At 44.1% G+C, this 21932-nt stretch overlaps 1 protein-coding gene and 3 non-coding genes across 7 annotated transcripts; 3 read left to right on the plus strand and 1 right to left on the minus strand.

The window, feature by feature from the left end:
- Positions 1-201: 201 nt before the first annotated feature.
- Positions 202-17210, minus strand: spag17 (sperm associated antigen 17). 4 transcript variants are annotated; one of them, XM_047600752.1, is made up of 50 exons: positions 17160-17210; positions 16931-17047; positions 15869-16012; positions 15593-15652; positions 15369-15497; positions 15040-15172; positions 14674-14886; positions 14410-14585; positions 14169-14315; positions 13857-13911; positions 13616-13737; positions 12910-13104; positions 12728-12829; positions 12413-12563; positions 12085-12297; positions 11950-11987; positions 11753-11869; positions 11361-11515; positions 10810-10925; positions 10645-10721; positions 10089-10346; positions 9842-9956; positions 9378-9485; positions 9163-9273; positions 8886-9037; positions 8698-8800; positions 8339-8490; positions 8090-8204; positions 7182-7336; positions 6917-7049; positions 6382-6842; positions 6002-6187; positions 5767-5912; positions 5495-5625; positions 5158-5291; positions 4867-5058; positions 4599-4712; positions 4388-4439; positions 4123-4231; positions 3995-4045; positions 3422-3515; positions 3230-3341; positions 3057-3096; positions 2886-2950; positions 2404-2540; positions 1632-1810; positions 1313-1373; positions 998-1145; positions 402-529; positions 202-315 (listed from the first exon to the last, which is right to left on the minus strand). In XM_047600752.1, the coding sequence occupies exons 2-49, from the start codon at positions 17033-17035 to the stop codon at positions 408-410; spliced, it is 6384 nt and encodes a 2127-aa protein (XP_047456708.1). In that variant the 5' UTR covers positions 17036-17047; positions 17160-17210; the 3' UTR covers positions 202-315; positions 402-407. The 4 variants fall into 4 exon arrangements, with proteins under 4 accessions (XP_047456708.1, XP_047456717.1, XP_047456691.1 ...); XM_047600761.1 differs by having other exon boundaries at positions 217-529; positions 11753-11866; XM_047600735.1 differs by having other exon boundaries at positions 217-529.
- Positions 637-719, plus strand: trnal-cag. The gene has a single exon. It is a non-coding gene; the product is annotated as a tRNA-Leu (tRNA).
- trnar-ccu lies at positions 11101-11173 on the plus strand. The gene has a single exon. It is a non-coding gene; the product is annotated as a tRNA-Arg (tRNA).
- trnal-cag lies at positions 13186-13268 on the plus strand. The gene has a single exon. It is a non-coding gene; the product is annotated as a tRNA-Leu (tRNA).
- Positions 17211-21932: the final 4722 nt, after the last annotated feature.

Here is a 21932-nt window from a genome sequence, read left to right on the forward strand (position 1 = left end):
GTCTGGTTGCGCCTCGCGTCGGGTCCCCGCTGACGTCATACACCCCCCTCTCCATCTTGTTTACCTGAGCAGGCGCGAGAGTCTCCCCTGTGGAGATAAGACACGCACACACCTTCGCAGGCACGTGCGACGCCAAAATGGCCCAATTAAAGGAGGCGCGCGTTGGTGTCAAACATAAACACAAACGTCTAAAAAAATGCGCACAATATGATTTTTTTATTTCAAACTTCATATTAAAATACATTAACATATTGTATTTTTTTGGGATGTACGATTTTGGCACGAGGATCCGGTCATAGGTGCCATTAATATGTCCTGAAATGCACAAACACAAACAAGTGACAACCTTTCTATATTTCTAAGACAAAACATTTGAGATTGTGTTTCAGTGACACGCTGACCAATGATCAGAAGTGCTGGTTCATTTGTGCGTGAATCCCCCGAGCCGCTGGAAGCCTGGAGCCCTTCTTTTTGTGTGCACCGGTGTGCTCCCTGAGCCAGATGTCATATGATCTCTCAGGAAGGATGGGTGAAATCATGTAAGGACCAACTGCACATCTCCCCAGCACAGACCTGTCTCAGCTGTGGTAACATGACCCCGCGGACAGATTCTGATCTCCACTTTCTTAAGGTTATGTCAGGATGGCCGAGCGGTCTAAGGCGCTGCGTTCAGGTCGCAGTCTCCCCTGGAGGCGTGGGTTCGAATCCCACTTCTGACATAAGCTTTTCTAAATCTAGAGGTTACATAAGACTTGCAACTTCTTAGGAACAGTGCTTTGAAATACACAATAAGGTAATTATTGGGAATGAAAAGCTGAAGTGCACTGCTCCTTACATGTGTGTGCTAAAAGCTGAGGTTTAATTTTTGTCATCTACATTAATTTTGCATGCACACAATCACCAGGTTATATTCGTAGCTGAGATGGTTCATGCATCTTACATGAATTTATTCTATAGATAAAAGTAGCAGTTAAGTGTTTAGGTGTTGAAAGGATATTAGCAGTGACAGGCAGATAGAGGATCTCTGTCTCCGTGTGGATGATGACATCCTGGGACACGTGCCTCTTTGGCTCTGCTTCACCTGCTTGGGTGGCACACATGGCAAACAGTTGGACCTGCAGTTCCACCTGTAGTCCTGCAGCCACCTGGACAGACATTACACCACTTATGCATATTTTTAAATATAATCTTAATACCAACCATATTAATCATATTGCACAATAGATTCAACGGTAATCATCTTGCACAAGCGTTCAGCTGTTAACATGTCTAACACATTTTACACTCACTAAGAAACCAGATGGAAACTTACAGGCCCCGGACTGTAGATGACCCGGAGGCCTGTAGCAGGAGGAGGCTGCTTCACATGGAACCTTGCATAGACGGATTGAAAATAAACCACAAATAGTTAGGTCAAAGTTTTCCCTTTGGACTTGAAGGTGACCCACAAATTGCCTCCACCTATCCACAGCCCTCATTTCTCTCCAACACACTAAAAGAAATCTGAAACCAGCTCTCAGGCTGCAATTAAACTAATAACATTTGCCTCCTGGCTTCAGAGGTAACGCTGCCCTTTGAGTTTTTTTTTTTTTTTTTAAATCCATAAATCCAATTATTGTCTGGTGCTCTACCTGCATGTGTCCACCCCCACGTTCTTCATCACCACGGTAATGGCTGACGTGGTGCCCTCCTGCAGCGTACCAAAGTCAACGCTGGATGGGAGGAGGTGGAAGCCCCTCACTACGGCGGCGGGATCGGTGAGAGAAATCGTTCGACACCTCCTCCTCACCGGCTCCTCCACTGTCAGGAACTGGAACAGAGACCATGTAATGTGTGTATCTGAAAAAAGCACGAGTCCAGTGTGTGTGACACAGATAGGGTGACAACTGTGTATATGTGGTATTTTGGAAACCTTTTTTATTTTTTTTTTCAGTAATTCCAGGACTCAATTACAGGATATCGAGGACAGAAAGGATCACGTCATTTGAGTCAATTTCCAGTGATGTGTCTCAGTCCAGAGGCTCTGGAAGTGTCTTCTTGAGACACTTGTTAGGCGACACACACACGGGCAGCACCAAATGCACAGTGCCAAAAGTTCCAAAACAAATACATTTTTCTGTTGGACCTTTGGCCGGAAGCCTCTGTAGCAGCAAACCCAGAAGAAACCTACCACTGGAAACCCACAGCATCTACTGTACATGTCATTATAATCAGTGCAGGTGTGTTGGAGATTACCTACCTACCTCAGATCACCACGTGGGCTGAAACAAATCTGATTTGTCTGTTCAAAGCCATAGTTAAGTCACATAATAAATCAGAGTATCTCTTAAACTCTATTTAATCTTTAATATTTCCCTTGTACATGTGCAGGATAATTTTTTTTACATGTACATGCATATTTACCTGCTGATTGGGTTTGCTCCTGGGTTTACTGCTGAGGATGGACGTTGGCAGTCTGACTTTAGTCCTCCTGGGTTTTCCAGTCACATCCACATGGACTGACCCGTACTGCCTAGATGAACCCCTCAGACCGTTTTCACCTGGACATGAAAGCAGACACACAAAAAAAATATGGTAATTCATCCTTTCATAGAAATATGAAAGTTCTCAGTCCGTCCGTGTTGAATAATACATAACCTGGAAATCGCAGGCTATATCATGTGGAGTCATTTCTGTCCATTAGTCCCATGAAATGGGATAGTTAGTGAATTCTCCTGCCCGATACTTCAAAGAAAACCCAGCCTTCAAAATGTCCGCATAATATTCAGTGAACTCTAATTGATTAAACTGCTCTGTGGCTCTATGCCTCTTACTAAAATTAACATGCTACAGTGTGTGAGGAGGCCACTGATTACAGAAAAAAGAGATAAAGTTGAGGAACGAACCAACGATGTGTTCTGTAGGGGTGGTGGGTCTCTCTTCAGGCTTCCTTTCACTTCCTGTAGCGTGACTGACAACAAAGCACACGTTAAAGCAGTGTCACAACACCAGCTGCAAAAGATGACGATCGAAATTAAACAGGAAAAAACTGTTCAAAACATTATTTTGATTATCACCTTGCGGACTGAGAGGGCGTCGGGTTTAAGGGCCTCGGGGCTGCAAAGACAAACACAAATGTATAATACAGAGCGTGCTATTGCCTAAAACTAAAAAAGAAAAAACGAGGTTTGGTTACCCTGAACACATCCCCATCAGACAGAACACCTGCTGTCACAGTGTAATAACTTACTGCTCTCCTGCGGGGCATCTTTCAGGAAGGACTCAGCACTGTGTGACGTGGGGATCGGTGGGAGATCCATGGAAAGGCTCCTCATGTCGGGTGTTTGGAGCCGTGGCCGACACTGAGAAAACAAGCAACCGTGCTGTGTCTCTTTCTCAGAAGAAGACAGTGTCCTGGAGTAAGTGCACACACGCACGGTACCTGGTATAATGGAGTGTTTTCTGGGTGGAAAAAGGGGACGACGTCCTTCTTCCTCAGAGCCTCTTTGTGAGTTTTCTCCGCGTACATCTCCTGTCTGAAACCCACATGCAAGCAGAGAAAATGACTCACGGGTTAATGGCTCCTAGTGTGAACGCGCTGCTCTTTTATCAGGAGAAGGACCCGAACTTCACACTTTCATCCATGTCTATCCTGCACCTTTTGTTAGTCGCGCCACAGCAGCCGCAGTAAATGGTGGTTCTCCCTTCAAATAAGAACCACGGCGTTATATTTGTTATGTATTTTTAATATGTATAGTGTTTAGTATTTTAAATATTTTGTACATAGTACCTCTTACATTATTTTGTACATACTTTGTCTGCACTGTAAAGCAGAAGCTCTCCAATCTCACTATACACTATATCATAGGTCTTCAAAAGGGGGTCCGTGACCCCTAGGGGGTCCACGGAGGTACTACAGGGGGGTCGTTAAATATTTGGTTGATTAGACATTTTTTATATACATATATATGTCAGTTCTGGACCCAAGACACCTACTGTCTATGCTTCTGTTTACCTGTGTTGGGCAAGTCTCTCTGTCCATTTGGAATCTTTTGCAGTGGTACAACTGGAAAAGAATAAAGTTTAACATAATATATGGAAACAGTCACTTTGTTGAGAGTTAGTTTATCTGAGAATACTTGCTTTTTGAACCTCTCCAAACTGTCAGTAGAAGCCGTGGTGGAGTCTTCTGAAACATCTGAATGCTCGTCTGGGGCTCTGACTCCCTCTCTGTACATGCTGGCTACCTCCACTGAGGATGCAAGAGTACATTAAAGACTACATTACCCAGAGTGCTTTGAGCTTTGACACCAAGTACTAACCTCTGTCATCTTTACCTCAAATTGCAGGTTAAAAAGAAACAAAATCTTATGCTGATAATTGGATCTTCGGAGGCTGTGTGACTCACCTGAAACATTCTTTTTGATTTTGTGGCTTGGATCATCTTCCTCTTCAAAAGACTATTAAGTACATTGCAAATGATTTTTTATTCACATTGAATGTTCTTTTCGTGCAAACAGTATTTGTAGACGCTCATGACTCTCATGGTACAATGTTTCAGGCCATTACTGTGAATATTTGGATTATAAAATATTCTAAATGACATGGTATAACTTCACCAGAATCAGACTGAGGAGATCACTGGCATTGGCACTGTCCTCCTCGGTGCGAGGGTCTTTAACTTTCATCTCTTCTGACCGCTGCTCCCTCTCCATCAAGCTCTCTATGTATTCCTGCAGTAAGAGGCACATTTCAGCTTAGTCGCCTCTAAAAGTACTCACCCCAGCATCCTTTTAGCACATTAACTGTAGTAAAAACTATCCAGACAGGGAACTGAAAACAGGAGCAAAATATCGCTTCATGACCACTTCGGAGATAAAATTCTACCTTCAGTCGTGAGTCTATGGTATTTTTGAGTGGTGTGGTGAACGGTCGGTGCTGGTACAGTTCCCTCATCTCCAGGACCCTTGGACACGTCTTGACAGGCTGCTGTTGAGCAGCTGAGGAACCACCAGGCCTTGCCCTCAGGGTCAGACCTCGCCCTATGTCAGTACCAAACTGAGGCCCTTTGGTCTTTGTCTGAAACAGAGAAACACATAAAAGAAAATATCAATGTTTGACCCTTTGTGTGTTTTTATCCTCTGCATCTCTATATAGTGCGTGTAAGAATAACTGTACCTCTGCTCTGGGGAAGTCATGCCAGCTGCGGTTTCTGAAGTTAGGAGGTGTGATGTCAGGGTTCTGTTTGCCTAGCAACCACTGGGACCACACACTCTGATGGCTGGGTTTTAGGATGGTGATGCCAAACTCATCTGGAACAGACACAAAATGCAGTATACCTTTAATTTATCTTGTGTGCACACAATCTAAAATAATATATTTGTAAAAAAAAAATTAAAAAAGCATGGCTAGTGGGCTGCATAATGAAACAGCTCTTGACTTATCGAGTATAATTTTAAGTAATTTTACATTTCTCAGTTCTTAATTCATAAGATGTTGTGTGATACTTGCGGACCTTGTGTGTCTGACAGTGGTTCCTTCAGCAGCGCTATGGTAGGGTCAGAGTACGCCTGGTAAAGGAGCTCCTCTACAGCGTGAGAGCTCAGCAGTTCAGTGCCTGAGCCGTCCTCGCGCACCAGAAATAGCCTGGATGAGGCGAGATGTGTTCTCAGACGATGAAATCCATTCGCTTTATGAAATCAGTTTAGCAGAACGCACGACAGCTGCTCGCTGTTTGCTGCTTTTCTTTTCCAGCATCAGTAACACGTGTATCTATGGAGGGTCTACCTGGGGCTGTTTTCTCTGTGTTTTGCATGAATCCTGGTAATTTCTCTGTCCTCCTCCTCCTGCAACTCCAGCTCTTCCTCATAATGTTTAAGTGTGCTTGGAGCCGGGCTGAAGTTTAACACCGATATCTGCCCGTCCTCCATCACCTACAAGTGGGGTTTCATGTTTCCAAGTACAAACACCAGTCATCGAAGGTGTGTGTTTTATTTGTGGAGACTGTCTATATGACACTAACCTGGAAGTGGTTTCCGTCGGGGTCTGTGATGTCACAGGCCACCATTTCCGTGTGGCTCATGGTGTACATCCCTGGCTGGTTAGTGGGGGTGGAACCCTTTGGACTTGGGGTGACGAGCGGGTCGGAGGAGTACACACACTTTCCGTCACGTTGGATGTGCAAGAGTCCTGCACCTGAGGGGAACACCTTGGGCACAAAAGCACACACAAAATGTGAATGTATTGACAATTCTGCAAAAGACTAGATTCACAGTTCTCTTTAAATATAAAAGTCACCGTTCTACTTTGGTGCCATCTGCTGGTCACATCAATAATGACTCTTATTCTTCTTCCAAAAAGCCAAACACAAATAGTTATGACGTTTTACTTTAAACCACACACCTGATATTCTCCTTGGTGGTTCCCAGTGACGACGGTCCCGTCTGCTAAAAAGATGTGGGCCGTGTGACGCTCTGGGTACATCACCACTGAGGCGCAGCCTTCCTTCTCCACCAACACCACCCGCTCTTTGGTGGACGAACTCCCCTTCTCACTCTCGCAAACGCTCGCCTTCCTATTCTCAGTGGGGCTCCCTTCAACAGACAAGCTCTGCTCACTGCTGTTGTGCGCGCTGCTTTCGCCGCTCATAATCTCACTCAGCTTTGTGCAAGCGTGAGCAGAGGCCTCCTTGTCGCGCGTGCTTTCTGCGCTGTTCCTGCTGTTCTTCTCTTTCTTATCACAAACGTCCTGAGCGTGCGTGTTCTCGCTGATGCTGTCCACGCAGCGCGTGACGCACTCGTATTCAGTGGAGCCGGACACGAACTGAGAGGTGGATTTGGGGGTGACGCTCTCTGGATGATCCCCTGGAAAGGTGACACGGCGCAGAGTTGCAGAGTTTGCACGTGTGAAATACTGTGTGTAGACGACTGCTGGTCACCTGTGTGCTGCTCTGCATTTAGGGGCCTGTCTTGGTACAGGCTGGTCATTCTAGTCCCATCTGCATGTTCCACAATTAGAGATCCGTCTGGATTCTGGACTAAAACCACAAGATCTTCCCGGTTCAGCATCACCTGACACCAGAACAAAAGTTAGCCAGTTAGTGATTTCAGAATGTTAGCAATGTCACTTTTTTCTATCACACACTCTGAGTGCTCGGACAAGGTTTAAATGTTGATACGAAATGAGTAACAGTGCACTCTTGCCTGATGTGTAGAGGGATCTGTAGCCTTAAAGGTAAGAAGAGAGGTGGTGGGTATGTGTTTGTGCGTAGTCCCGACAGTGTAGATGCGATCCCCAGATGGAGTCGTGGTTAGCCAGCACCCTCTCTGAGCCTCGGCCTCCTTCCCCGTACTCTGTTCTGAACGCACACAAAACATACAAATACAGCATGACAGTACGAGGCATTATTAAAACAAATACTTTATTATCCTCTTAGCGAGCATTACATTATGTGTATTAGCAGCCAGAGGAAACACTCTGTGCGTTTACATGCAGAGCTTAATCGAGCTATGCTCAAAATTCGACTTTCTCACTACAGTCCTTGTTCCAGTTTACATGCAGCGCAAGAAAATCCAATAACTGTTCTCCTCTTCCACACTAGGTGGCGATACGTGTCTTTTCAGCTGGTTAATACCACGTTAATACGACCCGGTTTCCGGGTTGACCTATTACGTGATATAAGAAACAAGAGTCGTTCATGCGCGGACCGGCATTTCAAACAACAACCAGACGGATAATAGTATTTTTTTTAATCTTGTACGTAATGTTCGCGCTACTTCTGATGCAGGTAAGATCCGCGATATCCCTCAGACGGCTCCATTTCTCTTCTTCTTCTTCTGCTTCTGCGACTGGCTTTCTTGGATGTTTTTGTTCCGGGGTCACACGCCAGCGCAGCAGTGGTGGAGCATGCGCACACGCATTATCCGATGAAAACTCCAATTCCAGTCACATTATCTGGGTGTCTCAATCGGATAATGAGAACTCCGATTTTAACGGAGTAACGTGTTTACATGCGCTTAATTTCTCCTGTTATAGTCCTTTTAAGGCAATAATTCGTTTTTTTCACGTGCATGTAAACGCACTGACTGTTTCTGTTTTGCTGCAGTCATACCTTCATTGTCCTCCTCAGCTTCCTGATTAGATATTTCCTCCTGAACCTCAGAGTCAGGTACCCACACCGGACCAGAATCCTGACTGAAACTGACCGAGCCATTCGCGAACAGCACCTACAGGATGCACAGATGAAGATTTATGTGGTATTCACCAATCTTTATGCAGGCGTGTTTCAGGAGCTCTCCCTTTAACGCCTGCCGTTAACCACAGTAATCGTGTTAGCGTTTGTTCCTCCGTATGTGTGTACCTCTGTGGAGCCGTCTCTCATGTAACGGATCACGGCTCCCTGGCAGGTGATAACACGAGACACTTCTTTGGAGAGGGGCGCGTCCTGAAGATGACTCATCTCTCCTCTGGCATGCAGAGGAAAACTTTGCCTCACCATAATGCTCTTATCCTCTGGGGAAACGCACATAAACGATGTGAGAAATGTCTACAGTATGTGTGGACTAGTTAACAAATGTTACTGTAAAATACCAAACAGTAGACAATATAATATTCTGTACACAACAATCCAAGTGGAAGATCCTCTTCTGTTGCAGTTAAATGCGAGTAGAGTATACGCACGTCTGTGTACGTGCTAAATCCCTGACAAAGTCCACTGACCTTGTGTATCCTCCGGCAGAAACTGCAGCAGTAGGCCATTAGGAACAGACATGCTGAGGCTGTTGAATGGATTTGATGGCAATGCTGGCTGTCCTTCACACCCCTTAGGCACAGAGCACAGCAGTATGGTTAAGATTTACTGCGTTTGTACATTTAGTTATATATGAATACGTGTGCGTGTGAGAGACCTGGGACTCTGGAGGTCTGGTCTGGCTGGACGGGGTTTTTGTCTTGGAGGGAAGCGACTCTACGTCTGTTCTCTTAGAGCGATTGGTGGAGGAGGACAGGGGGACGGGGTCCGTGATGGGGTTCTCTGGGGTTTCTGCTTCCTGGGAGTTCGCTAGAGCGTCAGCAAACGGAAACACCGTTAAAGCCGCCTCGGCTGTAAAGATTTGATCGTATTTGCTCCAAACATACTGGTCATGTTTTTTATGATTTTCATATTAAAACACATTTCTGCTACACCTGTGTTTTCTCCTGTTGGACCGTAGAAACTGTACGAGAGGTGAATTCCGTTGCTGAGCACCGCTGAGAGGGAGCCCTGCTTCACTCGTCTCATCTCCGCGGGCTTTGGTGCTGAAAGAGACGTACACACAGGAAAGCACACGTCATTTCATTTGTTCGTCGTGTAACCGACCCAGCACGCCGCTCAAGAACTGTAGTGTGTCCAACATTTTTACCTTTACAGTCGTTCTTTGGGTCGGAGCTTTTTTTGATTGACGTGTGACTGATGTGTGTGTGGAAACGATGTCCGTCCTTCTTCACAGTCACTTTCATTAGGCTGGAACCTGCAGTAAAAACGTTGCAGAATGCAAGTAAAACCAACAAAATCTGAGTCTCACTTTATTTTGTATTGATATAAATGCAGCGGTTTTCTAGATATTTTCTTCAACAAATGTGACTATAGAAGAGAAATGAATAACGTGGGAACTGTTATATTGGAGCGATCTCTAATATTTTAATGGACTGTTAATGTGTATTAAAGATAGATACATAAATACTTTATTGATCCCCGAGGGGAGAATCTTGTCACTCACAGAAACCACGGTATAATACAATAAAGATAAGAATTATAAAAATAAGACATGTGTTAAAAGGGATGGCTATAATGTAGCACCCATAAAACATATTCAGGTGTTTTTACCTTCCACGTAGCTGATGTTCTCCACAGTGATACGTCCCCCATCTGAGGGGAAGAGGTTCTGGAGACGGCCTGACACACGGATCAGCTGTCCGTCCATGCTGTAGCCGATGAAACCCTAAACACGCACACATCAATAAACACGACCATAGACGCACACTGCTCTTATTAGTTGTACCTAAACAGAAATGATTTACTTCTACCTATGTTCTTATGTTAATGGATGATTTTTTTAGTGTGGGGCCCTCACATTGAAAGGTTCCTCTGTCAGGTGCAGTTCTTTACTTTCATCCATAGGTGGTGCTGTGGTAATAACGGACCCTGCGGGAGTCTTGCGTGTGCTGCCTGCTGTTTCCGGTCTGTTCTTCTTCCCACTAGGTGTTTTACTTTTGTTGTTGTCCGTCGACCTGCCGTCCTCTTTCTGCTGCTTTCCTTTTGGTACATTATCTTTCTTAGACTTTTTGTTCATCTCCTCTTCCTTCAGTCGCTCTTGCTCCAACTTCCAGGCCTGCGACACCACGCACACAATAAAATTAACTGCTGTCAAAGTCAAAGTGGGGGGGCTGTGAAGTAGCGCTTATGCTTCAGTCACTTTGAGATAGGTCGGTTCTATTTTTAGCAGATAATAAATAATCTGACTCCTACTTTAGAGAGAAAATAATGTCTGGAAATAGACAATAGAAAAAATGCAATTATGTAATTTGAAACTGGACCAAACTGGCACACAATGATGCCAAGTCAATACTTTACTACAATATTACACATATAACTAATATCCAAGTGTTTATGTGTTAGTTGATACCGACTTTGAGGGAGTCTTTTCTGATGACTGGTTCCACGGTTCCCTCCTGCTGTACAGGACATTCAGCATTTTCATCTGGTCCTGAAACAAAACAAGTGTGCATTCATTCATCATTCAGCGGTAAGTACAGTTGCATCATGAGAGCCTTATGACATCTACAGTAAAGTACCTTTTGACTTTTGAGAGTCAGCAGGGCTGTCGTTTCTGATCTGCATGGCCGCTCTCTTTAATTCCTCCTCTCTCGTCCAGTTTGAAATGCTGTCCGCCACATGCTCAAGATACTTTCTGACAAAACATAGGAGGAACAGTACAGAGTGTGTTAATGAGCAGAGGCTTGTTAGACCCGTCCAGACACTGAGAGGGACACTATAGGGAAAAATATGAGCAAGCTTTTCAACGACTCTTAGGAATTTGTTAGTACTATCGATGAGAACAGTGGCTCAAAATAACACCAGCATCAGCCCCAGTGGCCTAATGGATAAGGCACTGGCCTCCTAAGCCAGGGATTGTGGGTTCGAGTCCCATCTGGGGTGTGTAGCAGAGTGGCGCAGCGGAAGCGTGCTGGGCCCATAACCCAGAGGTCGATGGATCGAAACCATCCTCTGCTATGCCAACAATTTTATAAGGTGACAGCAATATAATTGTGTGGATGACAACAACTCTCCTGATTCAGTAACGTCCTCCACACGTCTCATGTCATGTCTCAGTCCTCATCCTGACCTGAATTTGACATCGGTGTGAAGGGCCGCATCCCACAGCTCTTTGGACTGACGATGAGGACTCATGGGATCGTGGCAACAAACATACAGGATGTTTTTATGGCTTCCTCTGAAGGCGTCGAGGCACTGGTGTTCCTCTGCGGCTAACTGAAGCACCTACACACGAAGAAAATCAAAATAATAAAATAGCAAAAACAAGCAGCCTTCAATTATTAGGACGAACAATATTCCTCTAACATATTGGTATCGGTTTTTATATTTAAGCCCTGCGCTCCTAGCTGTGAGCCTTAATGTGAAGTAAATGTGCTATGTCTAATCTAATAACGATGCCACTGGTTTAGCAAACATCCTATTACTGTAGGTTACAATTAGCATATTATACATAGAAATCACCTGTGGGAAGACAGTAGCATCATGGTGTTCAGCGTAGTGCCAGTCAAATAGAGATCTCATCCTACAGCTCTGCATGTCGGATAAATCCAGCTGGCTGCAAACTCTACCACTAAACTGCTGGAGAAAAAAAAAAAACAACATTATTTGTAAGAAAAGTAGAGAAGAAAATGGTTGTAATGGGCAAAAATAAACAATACCTCAGCGTTCTCTGGGTCTTCAGTGAGAAACACCAGCCCTAGGGTTGGAATAAATTATGAGGTATATGAGTGAAGTGGAGCACAGTGTCACAGTCACTGCGAGGTAGCCAGTGTAATGACATTACATTAACACACCTTTAGTCCGCAGGCTATGAAGCTGCTGTTTAGCATAGGACAATGGGTTGTCCCAGGGGATTATCGTTGGGGCGTGCTGCTGTGCTTGTTCCAGTCCTCCCAGTGGTTTAGCAACATACTGTAACACACCATGCTGATCCAACCTGGTCAGTGGCATAGCCTCAAACACACTCTGATGAAACAAACGCTCCACCTCAGGCCACGACAGAACATCTATGAAATAGCATTACACCTTGATTTAGTCAAAAAGTGGATTAGAGCTGTGTATGCTGTACATAACAGCATTAGGTACATTGGGATGAGGTGGGTGCCTCTGGCAGTGTCTGACCATCTGTGCAGTAGTATTGTAGTTGTTGTTTGAGCTGCATCCAGCAGGAGTCGCTGTTTCTGTCCTGAGCCACCGACTCAATCAGCTTCCACACCGGAGAAAGTCTCATCACAGACACTTCCACGTCTGATGGACTGAAACCTTGAGCCGGCTAAAAGGATCACATGCATGCACACAAACACACAGCAGGTAAACTAAACATAGTCAATTCCTTTGTATTATTTATGCATTTGAATTTCAAGCATTATTAAACTGATTTTTTCTTTTGTGTGTAACTTTACACATCTGTAAAATAAATAAATAAAATCTACTTACATTAATGTCCCTCAAGCGCAGTGCTCTCTGATCATGGTGTCTGATAACAAGCTGCTCAGACTTCTTCTGAGCCTCCACAGCTCCAAACTTCTCCACCAGCCTCTAACACATAAGACAAAAGAGAATAAAATATATGCATACTAGACTGTATATGTCTCAGGGTGTGAATGTTGGCATTATACCTTTTTATCTTCGTCATTCTGTACTGTAGTTAGGAGGTTGTTTAACATGCGGCTTTTCTCCTCGTCTGTGCCCGCAAGAGGCAGGAAGCTTTGGAGCATGTAGCTGACGAGCTGATGGTCTAACCACGAAGCGTCGGCAGGTCTGGGCAGCTCCTCCACGTGGGGCAGCGCGGATTCATTTGCAGATATCGCCACCTTGACACACAAACACCGATAAACGCCGATAAACTAGAGCAGCCCGATAAAAATGCTGCAATCGACCCTTCGTGCCACGTTGTCAGGATGGCCGAGCGGTCTAAGGCGCTGCGTTCAGGTCGCAGTCTCCCCTGGAGGCGTGGGTTCGAATCCCACTTCTGACAGTAATTTTGAAGTTTTTGCAGTCACACAAGTTTTCCCGTTTTTTATCTTAGCTCAAGGACTAAGAGTATAAAGTAGTTAAAAAAAATGGTTCTGAAATAACGTAAAGACGTTTTTGTATTTAATTAAATACAGTTTAACAGCATCACAAACTACATCCACCAAAATAAAAACCCAGTAGAATGAGCATTTCCCTCACTTATTTTAAACAAATGGGAATATAATAACCTTCGTGAAGCTGAGATTTAGTGCAGGACTGTTATATAATCATTACCATTCATAAAGTATCATGACATTTATTATCATGAAGTCACTGAACACATTATTTTACACACATATATATATATACCTGTTCCAGCATACAGTGTAAGATCAGGGGCACAGTGTAGGCCTCGGGGGGAACCAGGTCCAGTAGGCTGTCATAGTAACACATGTCAACATCTACAGATAGAACCTGCTGCTTGGCTTCTTCTAGGGAAGATTAAAAAGGATCAAACATTAGTGTGTCATTTTAACCGACACTGCACATAAGGTTATGCCAGAAATACATGAGTGAGGTGTAGGACTAGTAATAAGGGGGAACGTTTCACCTTGGTCTTCCCGAGCTGACTTCTTCTTGGAGCGTGGGGTGCGGAGAACGGCTGGCTGGCATGAGACGCACACAGGATAAAAGGCTTCAATATGCTTAAATTATTGTAATATGAAACCTAACGTCTATAACCCAGAGGTCGATGGATTGACTTTGCTTTTATGAATAAGAGTATAGATAAATAAGTTCATCAAGATCAGCATCCCACAAAACACCACAGCACTCTTTTCATTAATAAGTCATTTTTGAAAGGAACCAGCAGATCAGTCAGTGATGAAAATAATTAGTTGAGGACCGATGATGCTACATGTACCTCTTCAGGCTGTGAGTCCAACCCAGAAACCAGGGGTACATCGAGGAGTTTGAGGTTGTTTCTGTAGTGCTGATGCTGCCTGCGCCAGTCCAGACAGTCGTAAATTAGAGTGGCCACACCTTCAAATATCCGGCTTCCCAACTCCATCTGGACACACAGTACATCCACACACATACCAATAAAAAGAAGGACGGACAAACAGCAGCAGCCAATAAACAGGCACCTATGAGGGGCTGCTCACCACAGCCTCGGGGTCCTGTGTGTGGAAGGGAAGCGACGGATCTTTGACAGCGTAGCTGAGCTGAACGACATCGTGGAGCTGAGAGTCTGGTGGCCCGCTGTCCAGAACGGATCTCAGACCGGACCAGAAGAGATCCAACTTCCTGGCCAGCTCCACGCTAGCATGAACGGCTGTTTCTGGCACACCGAGGAGAAATGATAAAACACTTTAAATAATACACAGAATAAGTTCACAAATTATGGGTATATTGTGAAGATTCATTACCTGCATCTAAAACAGGAGAAGCTCTGAGACTCTGCTCGTTGTCCTCACCGCCCGGTAGTTCCTGCGGCCCTTCAGCAGTTTGGCCGTGCTCCGAACACAACCTGATGACATTAGCCACACGTACACCTATGGCATCGAGCAACGCAATCAGGTGCGGCTGGTGGAAGCCCAGCAACAAAATGTAGTGTTGAGGACCGTCGTCTGGCTCATCATCTGCGCTCACATACAGACAACCATTTTCTGATTGTTAACAGACGACAGTATAAAATGTATCATGCAAGTATGAAAATACAGAGATGGTAACCCCGAAGGATAGTTTTGGTTTTGTACAGTTGTAGCACAGTTGTTTTTAATCAGAGGCTTTACCTATGTAAGTGGGCGGATCAACATCATCCCTTCGTTTCAGCTTGGTTTTCTTCTCCTTTTGGTCGGGGACCTTGGCTCCACCTTTGTCCTTGCTGTCAGAGGAGGGTTTCACCTTTGCTTTTTCCCCCTCAGACTTAACAAAAGTCAATGATTAAAAATGAGCTACAAGGAATATATATAAAATACATTGCTTTCTATCATTTTAAGGACTGAATTAGATGATCCTATAGCAGGGTGTGATGACTCCACTAAAGTTCCACTACTGGTCTGCAACGTATGTACGAATCCTGAACACAAAGAATCACTGTGTGATGTGATGAGCCGAGCACCTTTTCAGCTTCCCTCCGCTGCTGATCATTGGCTTTGACCTCCAGGAGCTGAAACTTCAGTAAGTTCGCCATCAGGTCACCAGGAATCTCCTCTCCTGCGTCCAGCAGGACCTTAGCAGGCTCAGTAACCTACACAAAAACAAAAAGTGTGTGTACACAATAAAGCACACAAAGGTTATTATGTACACTACACTGACACAAAATCTTGTATGATGATTGCTCACCTCATAGAACAAGGGGAAGTCATCAGTCTTTTTTGCTTTGGTATTTCCCAGTTCATGGATCTGCAAAGAGAAAGTTTTCATTTAACAAAATTTTGGCAGAATTTTTAGCACATCCTAAGATCAAATAAGATTGCGAGTATATAGTGAAAGACGTGATAAAAGATGCAAATAACTTGATCAAATATGTTGTAATCAAGCACATCGCTTATGGTATTCAGATTGTGTCAGTTTTCGTGTTGTAATTAAACGAAAGGGCTTGATCTAAAGCAGGATTACCTTCGCATGGGTGCCGTCCCATGTTAACAGAGAGAAAAGTTTGCGTTGCGGTTGCTGTACGGCCAAAGCCAGAGCCTTCATCAGCTCCTCCTCCTCCTCTGGACTGCTCCCAACCACCATAGACACACAGGCCTGCCATGACTCCTGGGGAGGGCACACAATTCACATTTCTTTCCATTACAGCTGACTGGGTTTATGCTAAACATGCAACATGGTCACAACAAGAGGCCCAACTGAAGATGCATGCATTGCCTCAGCAGACAATGGAATTGAACCATTAGTTGTTTACACTATGCATACAACTATAAATACCTCATTAATATATTACAATACAAATACTATGGACTCAAATACACCATCAATCTCTTTCCAGCAACAGAGATTGAAAAGTAAAATAAATAAATTAATACATATTAAAGAGAAAATAAAATAAAAAATAAGGCACATACGTAAACATTATACAATGGGAATGAACCATTTGTTTACATCCCAGGTTTCAGCTAATCACACACAAAATGTTTTAGCTCTAGCTATAGCCGATACTGATGTCGATACTTTTAGACGTCTACTTGTGAAAATGATGACTTTTACATTGAATATTTGTGAATGTAACTACGAACAGTAATCCATATAACATATAATTCTTTTTGGACCAGACAGAGTGGTCTTTACGTTACAACTTGACAGAACTTGAACTTTTATAACAAAGGTCACACTGTACAATATCTATCATTTCCCATTTATATGTTTTTGTTAAGAAACAACTGAAGGTCTTCCATCACATCGGTCTGCCTCAGGTGTGGGGGAATTTAACTGTGCCCAAACTCTCTCACGCTTTTTATTTATTTATTTTTTAGAACTGATTTAATATTTCTTGTGAAAACGGGCATGGTATCGATATTTTTGATGTGAATATCGAGCCTAAAGAAACGCACTCTAGATCGGAAGTATCAATAATTCTGGATCGATACGCACATCACTAACACTAACTTTCACTAAATCTGACGTTAATTCCGCGGCAGGTAAACAAACAAGTTTAAACAAGAGAAAGTGACGACAAACCTCTTCAAACTGAGCTTTGGTGAGACCAGCCTCCCAGTTTTTGTTGGCCCCTCCAGCAGCGTTGGACTTTTTAGCGGAGCCCTTTTTAGCTGCTTTCGGTGGCATTTCAGCTCGGTGCTATTTAATGAATATAAACAGCAAAAAAAAAAAAATAAATAAATAACGTTTACACAGTTATCAAGGAAAATTTATATTTAAGCCACAAGAAGTGACTTTTCCGCGTCGTTACCTGGTGCTTGTGTTGCCCCTGGTAACCGCGAGGACAGCAACATCAAGTGACGTTGCCAGAGGGACACTTCCTGTGGCCTTTCAGGACAAAAGCATAAAAAAAATGCACTTTCCGGTATCGCTAATACTAAACATTACAAAATAAAACACACACAAAAAAATAAGCCATATATATTATAGAACAATATTTGATATTTTTTTGTTCAGCATTTTGTGAACAACATTTTTTTTTCTTGGAAATAATGAGTCTGAAATAGCTGTTTTTTCTTTCTTCCACTAGATGGCAGTAGGACACATGGACTGGAAGTCACAATTTCTCCTGCGTCAAAGCTTCAAACCCAAATTAATATTGGCACACACAATATTTCATTTTGTCATATTCTAGCTGCAATCATTATAATTATTGACCACAGTTGGATACGGTTCTGGCATTCAACAAGAAAGTTCTGATCCATAAATATTTGATATCCGAAACCCACCCAAAAAACTCTTACATAAGCACAAATTCATCTTTTTGTTGGTTTGATCCACTTCCTGGATGAAGCAGAAAGGATCTGAATCACATAGCTGTGAATGTTTAGTAACACAACTACTTTTTGGAGATCAAGGGCACACGAAGTTTAACGCCATTTAATGATTTATGATGCTATTGTTCTGCCAGATGACCTGAGTAACAGGAGAAAGGTTAAGTATAGCAGCAGCAATGACAAGAGTCTTTAGTATTTTGATATGAATCTAGAGTAGGAAAGAAATCTATTCTGAATATGAAATAACGCAGGCATTAAGATGGCACCGAGTGATTCGGCATTGACCTGGCTTTATTTTAAGAAAGGGAGATTTTAAATGCTAATTAGCCGAATACTCAACTGGAATAAATATAAAGATGCTGCATTGAATGAATGATAATGAAGCTTGAAGTGCGGAGAGGGTCACGGCCACTTCACTGCCCCCGCACACCCTCAGACAGAGGGGCATTGTTCCAGCTAAAATTTAGATTTTAAAACAGAAATTACCATTCTCGTGAGTTGCTTTGAGCAAAACGTTGAAATAGGGATTAGATGTTGTTGATTTTTTACAAATAAAACAGAATATGAGCTGTTGAACTGTGCAATATCTGTTTGCAGTTAAAAGAAAGCAGTGTAGCGTAAAAGAAAACGAGGCGTTATCATATTTTCGGGGGGAGATGGAGAGATTGCCACGAGTGCACTTCTACTTCACGCTGGAAAAGAACAAACGAGAAAAAAAAAACACAATCAGTGATCTCAAAGCATTTCCTGTTTTACTGGCTGCACCAAACAGCTGAGATTTCAAGAGAAAAACTCTTGGGAAGACGATGACTGTTCCCTGGCTGCTTGTTTCGTGTTTTTCTAACGCATTTGTCTTGGCATTTGCCTCGGCCTCCCATGATCTGCGCACCAGTATTCCCTTCGCCCGTGAGACGCTTACGTGGGCCGTGCGGAGTTTAGAAGAGATCGGTTTAAAATGTGCCCCATTAAAAAAAAAAACATGAACAAGTCACACACACTGACACTTTGTCAGCGGCAACTCGGTCGTAATGAATTTCGTGGAATCGCCGCGCGAGTCCACGCACCGGAGACAAATCGCTCCCTTCCATGTATTAACGCAGTGGGCCTTTGTCATGAAGGTGATTTCACTCAGGCAATGACCTACTTTCCACAGCTCCCCATAAAAGGTCAACAGTGAGACAACGCCCACCTGTCAGATGCCAGAGAAATCCACGGCCGAAGCCAGCAGTCGATTCGTTATGGAGGAGCTGTCAGAGGCAGCGTCCTACAAAGGTCACACACACCAGCCTTACAAACACTGTAGTGACTCTTAAATAAGACCCCGTAACCCGCTGCTGCAAGTAGCGTAGCAACATCTCAAAATATCCTTTTTCTTTTCCTTTTTTTTTTTTTTAGGATTACGCCACCGCTAAACATCATGTGCCCCTGGGGGCTATTTCATTTCGTTCAACAGCAGACGCGATGGTTTATTTCAAATCTGCAATTGCTACTTAAAATAATGCATCTTATACAAGATAATATGATCCCATCAGACCGAGAGGTGCCCGACATCATGCGCGCGACTAAAGCTGTAAATCAAAACGGGCCACTTGGGTAATAAACTGTGCTGTTAGGAAGGAACTGCCCGTTCTTCACATTCTGTTACACTTAGTGCCTCAAGGTACACCTTGATCAGCCACAACATTAAAACCGGCCCCCGAATTCACCGGATCTCTAAGTGATCAAGGATGCAGTGGAACAAGCCACAGAGGCCCCTCCCCTCAACCCACTAGCTACATCCTGTCACCGGACACCGCAGGACACCCTCGGAAGACCCATGTCCACTCTCCGAGGAGTCACAAGCGTTTTATAGGCACAAGGGAGACCTTACACAACCTTAGAAAGCTGGCCATAATGTTATCCTTGATCTGTGTATCTGCGGCCTGTGATCATGGGTAGGAGTCCAGGAGGTTAGTGGAGAGGGTTAAATAACAAATGTCGGCTGCTCATCAGCTCATAAAGCCCCATTTAAATGTTGAGGTGGCTGAGCGGGGACGGAAACAGGGAAATTATGTAATCGTGAGTGATTTAGGTCAAGAAATAATACCGAAATAAAATGTATAATTGAACGTAATAGATCAGACTGTATCACAGTGACCCGTACTATATTATAACAATCTGCATTTATGCTTTTCAACTTCATTTCTGTAAAAAGCTCATCTAAGTTACTGCACATGTTGAAATTAGCTTTTTTCTAAGTTGCTTTTGCTCGATTCTACAGCTATTAAGGAAATTTAGCTGTAAAATAAGGCAGCTGGGTATTAGGTCAGGTCACCCTCGCCAACATTGCATGCTGTCAGCTCCACTGGCAGCCGGAGGCGATGGTTTTAAAGATTTGAATTTCAATACCCAGAAACCATGTGATATAACGTCAGTAAAGAGCAAACAGCGAGCTCCTGTTTACCAGCCGCAACCGTTTAACGAGCCCAACTCTCTCCGGAGGCAGATCTCACACTCAGGCTGTTTTTATGGAATACGATCACATCTGACGAATCTGGTCGAAAACGACGCCCGCGGTCTGATCTTGCTTTTATTTCGTTTCCTGGTGTGAAACACAGAGGAGCTCGCGGCTGGCGCGGCGATCACTCAAACGCAAACCAGGAATTTCGAACGCATAATCGCGCTCGGGAGACACAAACACATCTAGGCCATTAAGCAACCACCGCCGTGCGAGCGTGAAATGCATGCGCCCTTTAGCCAAGTTCATCAGATTTCCATCTACTCAGATAGAAGTGGAATCAAACCCAGCAATCACAAACAAACAGGCCCATCCCTTGAGTAGGACCCCCCCCCCCGCGCGCGGCGTGGATGCGGAGGCGAACCCTGTAAACATGTGTAGGCCGTCGATGCTAGCATGTGCTGCGCGAGCGAGCTGGGCGTGAGCGATCGGTCTGATTGACTCTGCAGCTGCGGCGGCGAAGGACCGCGGCTACTGTAACCCACACTGTGGGTGGGAGATGAATCACGTTGACACTTGAGCATCTCAAGTATCACCAACAGATTCACGAGCTTCGGCGAACGGGCTGCCAGGATAGTACAGTGCAGCCCAGACCCTTCAGGTCACAGCGGCTCCTTCGGTACTTTTCCATGTGCCCAGAGGCTACGTTAATTAGCATTTGCCACCTCGGCTTGGATGAAGGCCACGGATCGAGCATAAATGACACGTCTACTGACACATTTATTATAGATATTCATAAGGTGGGTAGTAGGAGGGATACAATTTCACAAGTTAGAGGTGATTAATGTGAATCCTCCTATGTAGAATAAAAAGGTAAAGGTAAGCTAAGCTAATTCACCTTAAAGTTACAGTAGGCGCACACAAGTGACAGGATCTATACCAGCTTCACAATGATAACAAACTTTCAGCTGGTTACCAGAGCCTGGTAAATTACAGAAATGGGTATTGTCAGTCAGATTGCTAGCGAATGTAGGCTAATTTATTTAGCATGAATTTAGCATGGTTTCTATCTGCCGTACTCACATACGGTACGCTAAAACTGTCCTTACGGACCTTCACTTCAGTTTTACCAGCAATGCTGAACACGGTTGTTCCGTGATGACTGTTGCAGTTTTTCTATATGAAACAGATTTCCACGAGTTCACACTGCAACCCAGATCTGCGCTACTGACCCACATTCGCGCGACAAAGCAGAGGGTCCAGAGGTTGCCGCACGTGACCCGGACGAGACGTTCAGCTTTGTCCCGCACACCGACAGTAAACGCATCTTGCACAACGTTATGAGATTCTGACATGGACTCGCTGTAACCGTGTCAGCCTGCTCAGCTGTTTGTGCGCCAACAACGTGACTAAATCATAAGGTGGAACGTTTTGCTCTGTCGACACAGAGCAGCAACACCGTTACGCCTGTAGCCTCGCTTTCTTGAGAGCGAGTGCGTTAACAAAAGCTGAACCGAGGGGGGAAAGTCAACGTTAATGGCACAAATTTCCCACTTGTGTGTTTTGCTGTTGATTCATCGAGTCCCTCACAAGCACCAAGGAGGAACCTCCATTATATACAGCGAGAGAAATGTCACACAAACTGAGCAGGTTCACACAACAAGCAGCTGATGAGCCTATAGAAACAAGTCCTGGCTCACTGTATGTGCACCGTTGACCTGCCCAGTGACAGTTCTTGAAAGTGCAAGAGTGAGAAGAGTGAGAAGTAATGGAAATAGAATACATACTCTTTTTTTTTGTAGTTTTTAAT

This window comes from Mugil cephalus, chromosome 1 (assembly GCF_022458985.1).
Source record: "Mugil cephalus isolate CIBA_MC_2020 chromosome 1, CIBA_Mcephalus_1.1, whole genome shotgun sequence".
NCBI classification, from domain to species: domain Eukaryota; kingdom Metazoa; phylum Chordata; class Actinopteri; order Mugiliformes; family Mugilidae; genus Mugil; species Mugil cephalus.

What these genes read in the sequence shown, in the direction of transcription:
- spag17 (XM_047600752.1), bottom strand. Translation starts at nt 17,035, where the DNA reads ATGCCACCGAAAGCAGCTAAAAAGGGCTCCGCTAAAAAGTCCAACGCT. An exon ending in TCAGAAAAGACTCCCTCAAA is followed by an intron (nt 10,347 to 10,644) that starts GTCGGTATCAAC and finishes GTGGTGTCGCAG; the next exon opens with GCCTGGAAGTTGGAGCAAGA. An exon ending in CACAGAGAAAACAGCCCCAG is followed by an intron (nt 5,626 to 5,766) that starts GTAGACCCTCCA and finishes CGCCTCATCCAG; the next exon opens with GCTATTTCTGGTGCGCGAGG.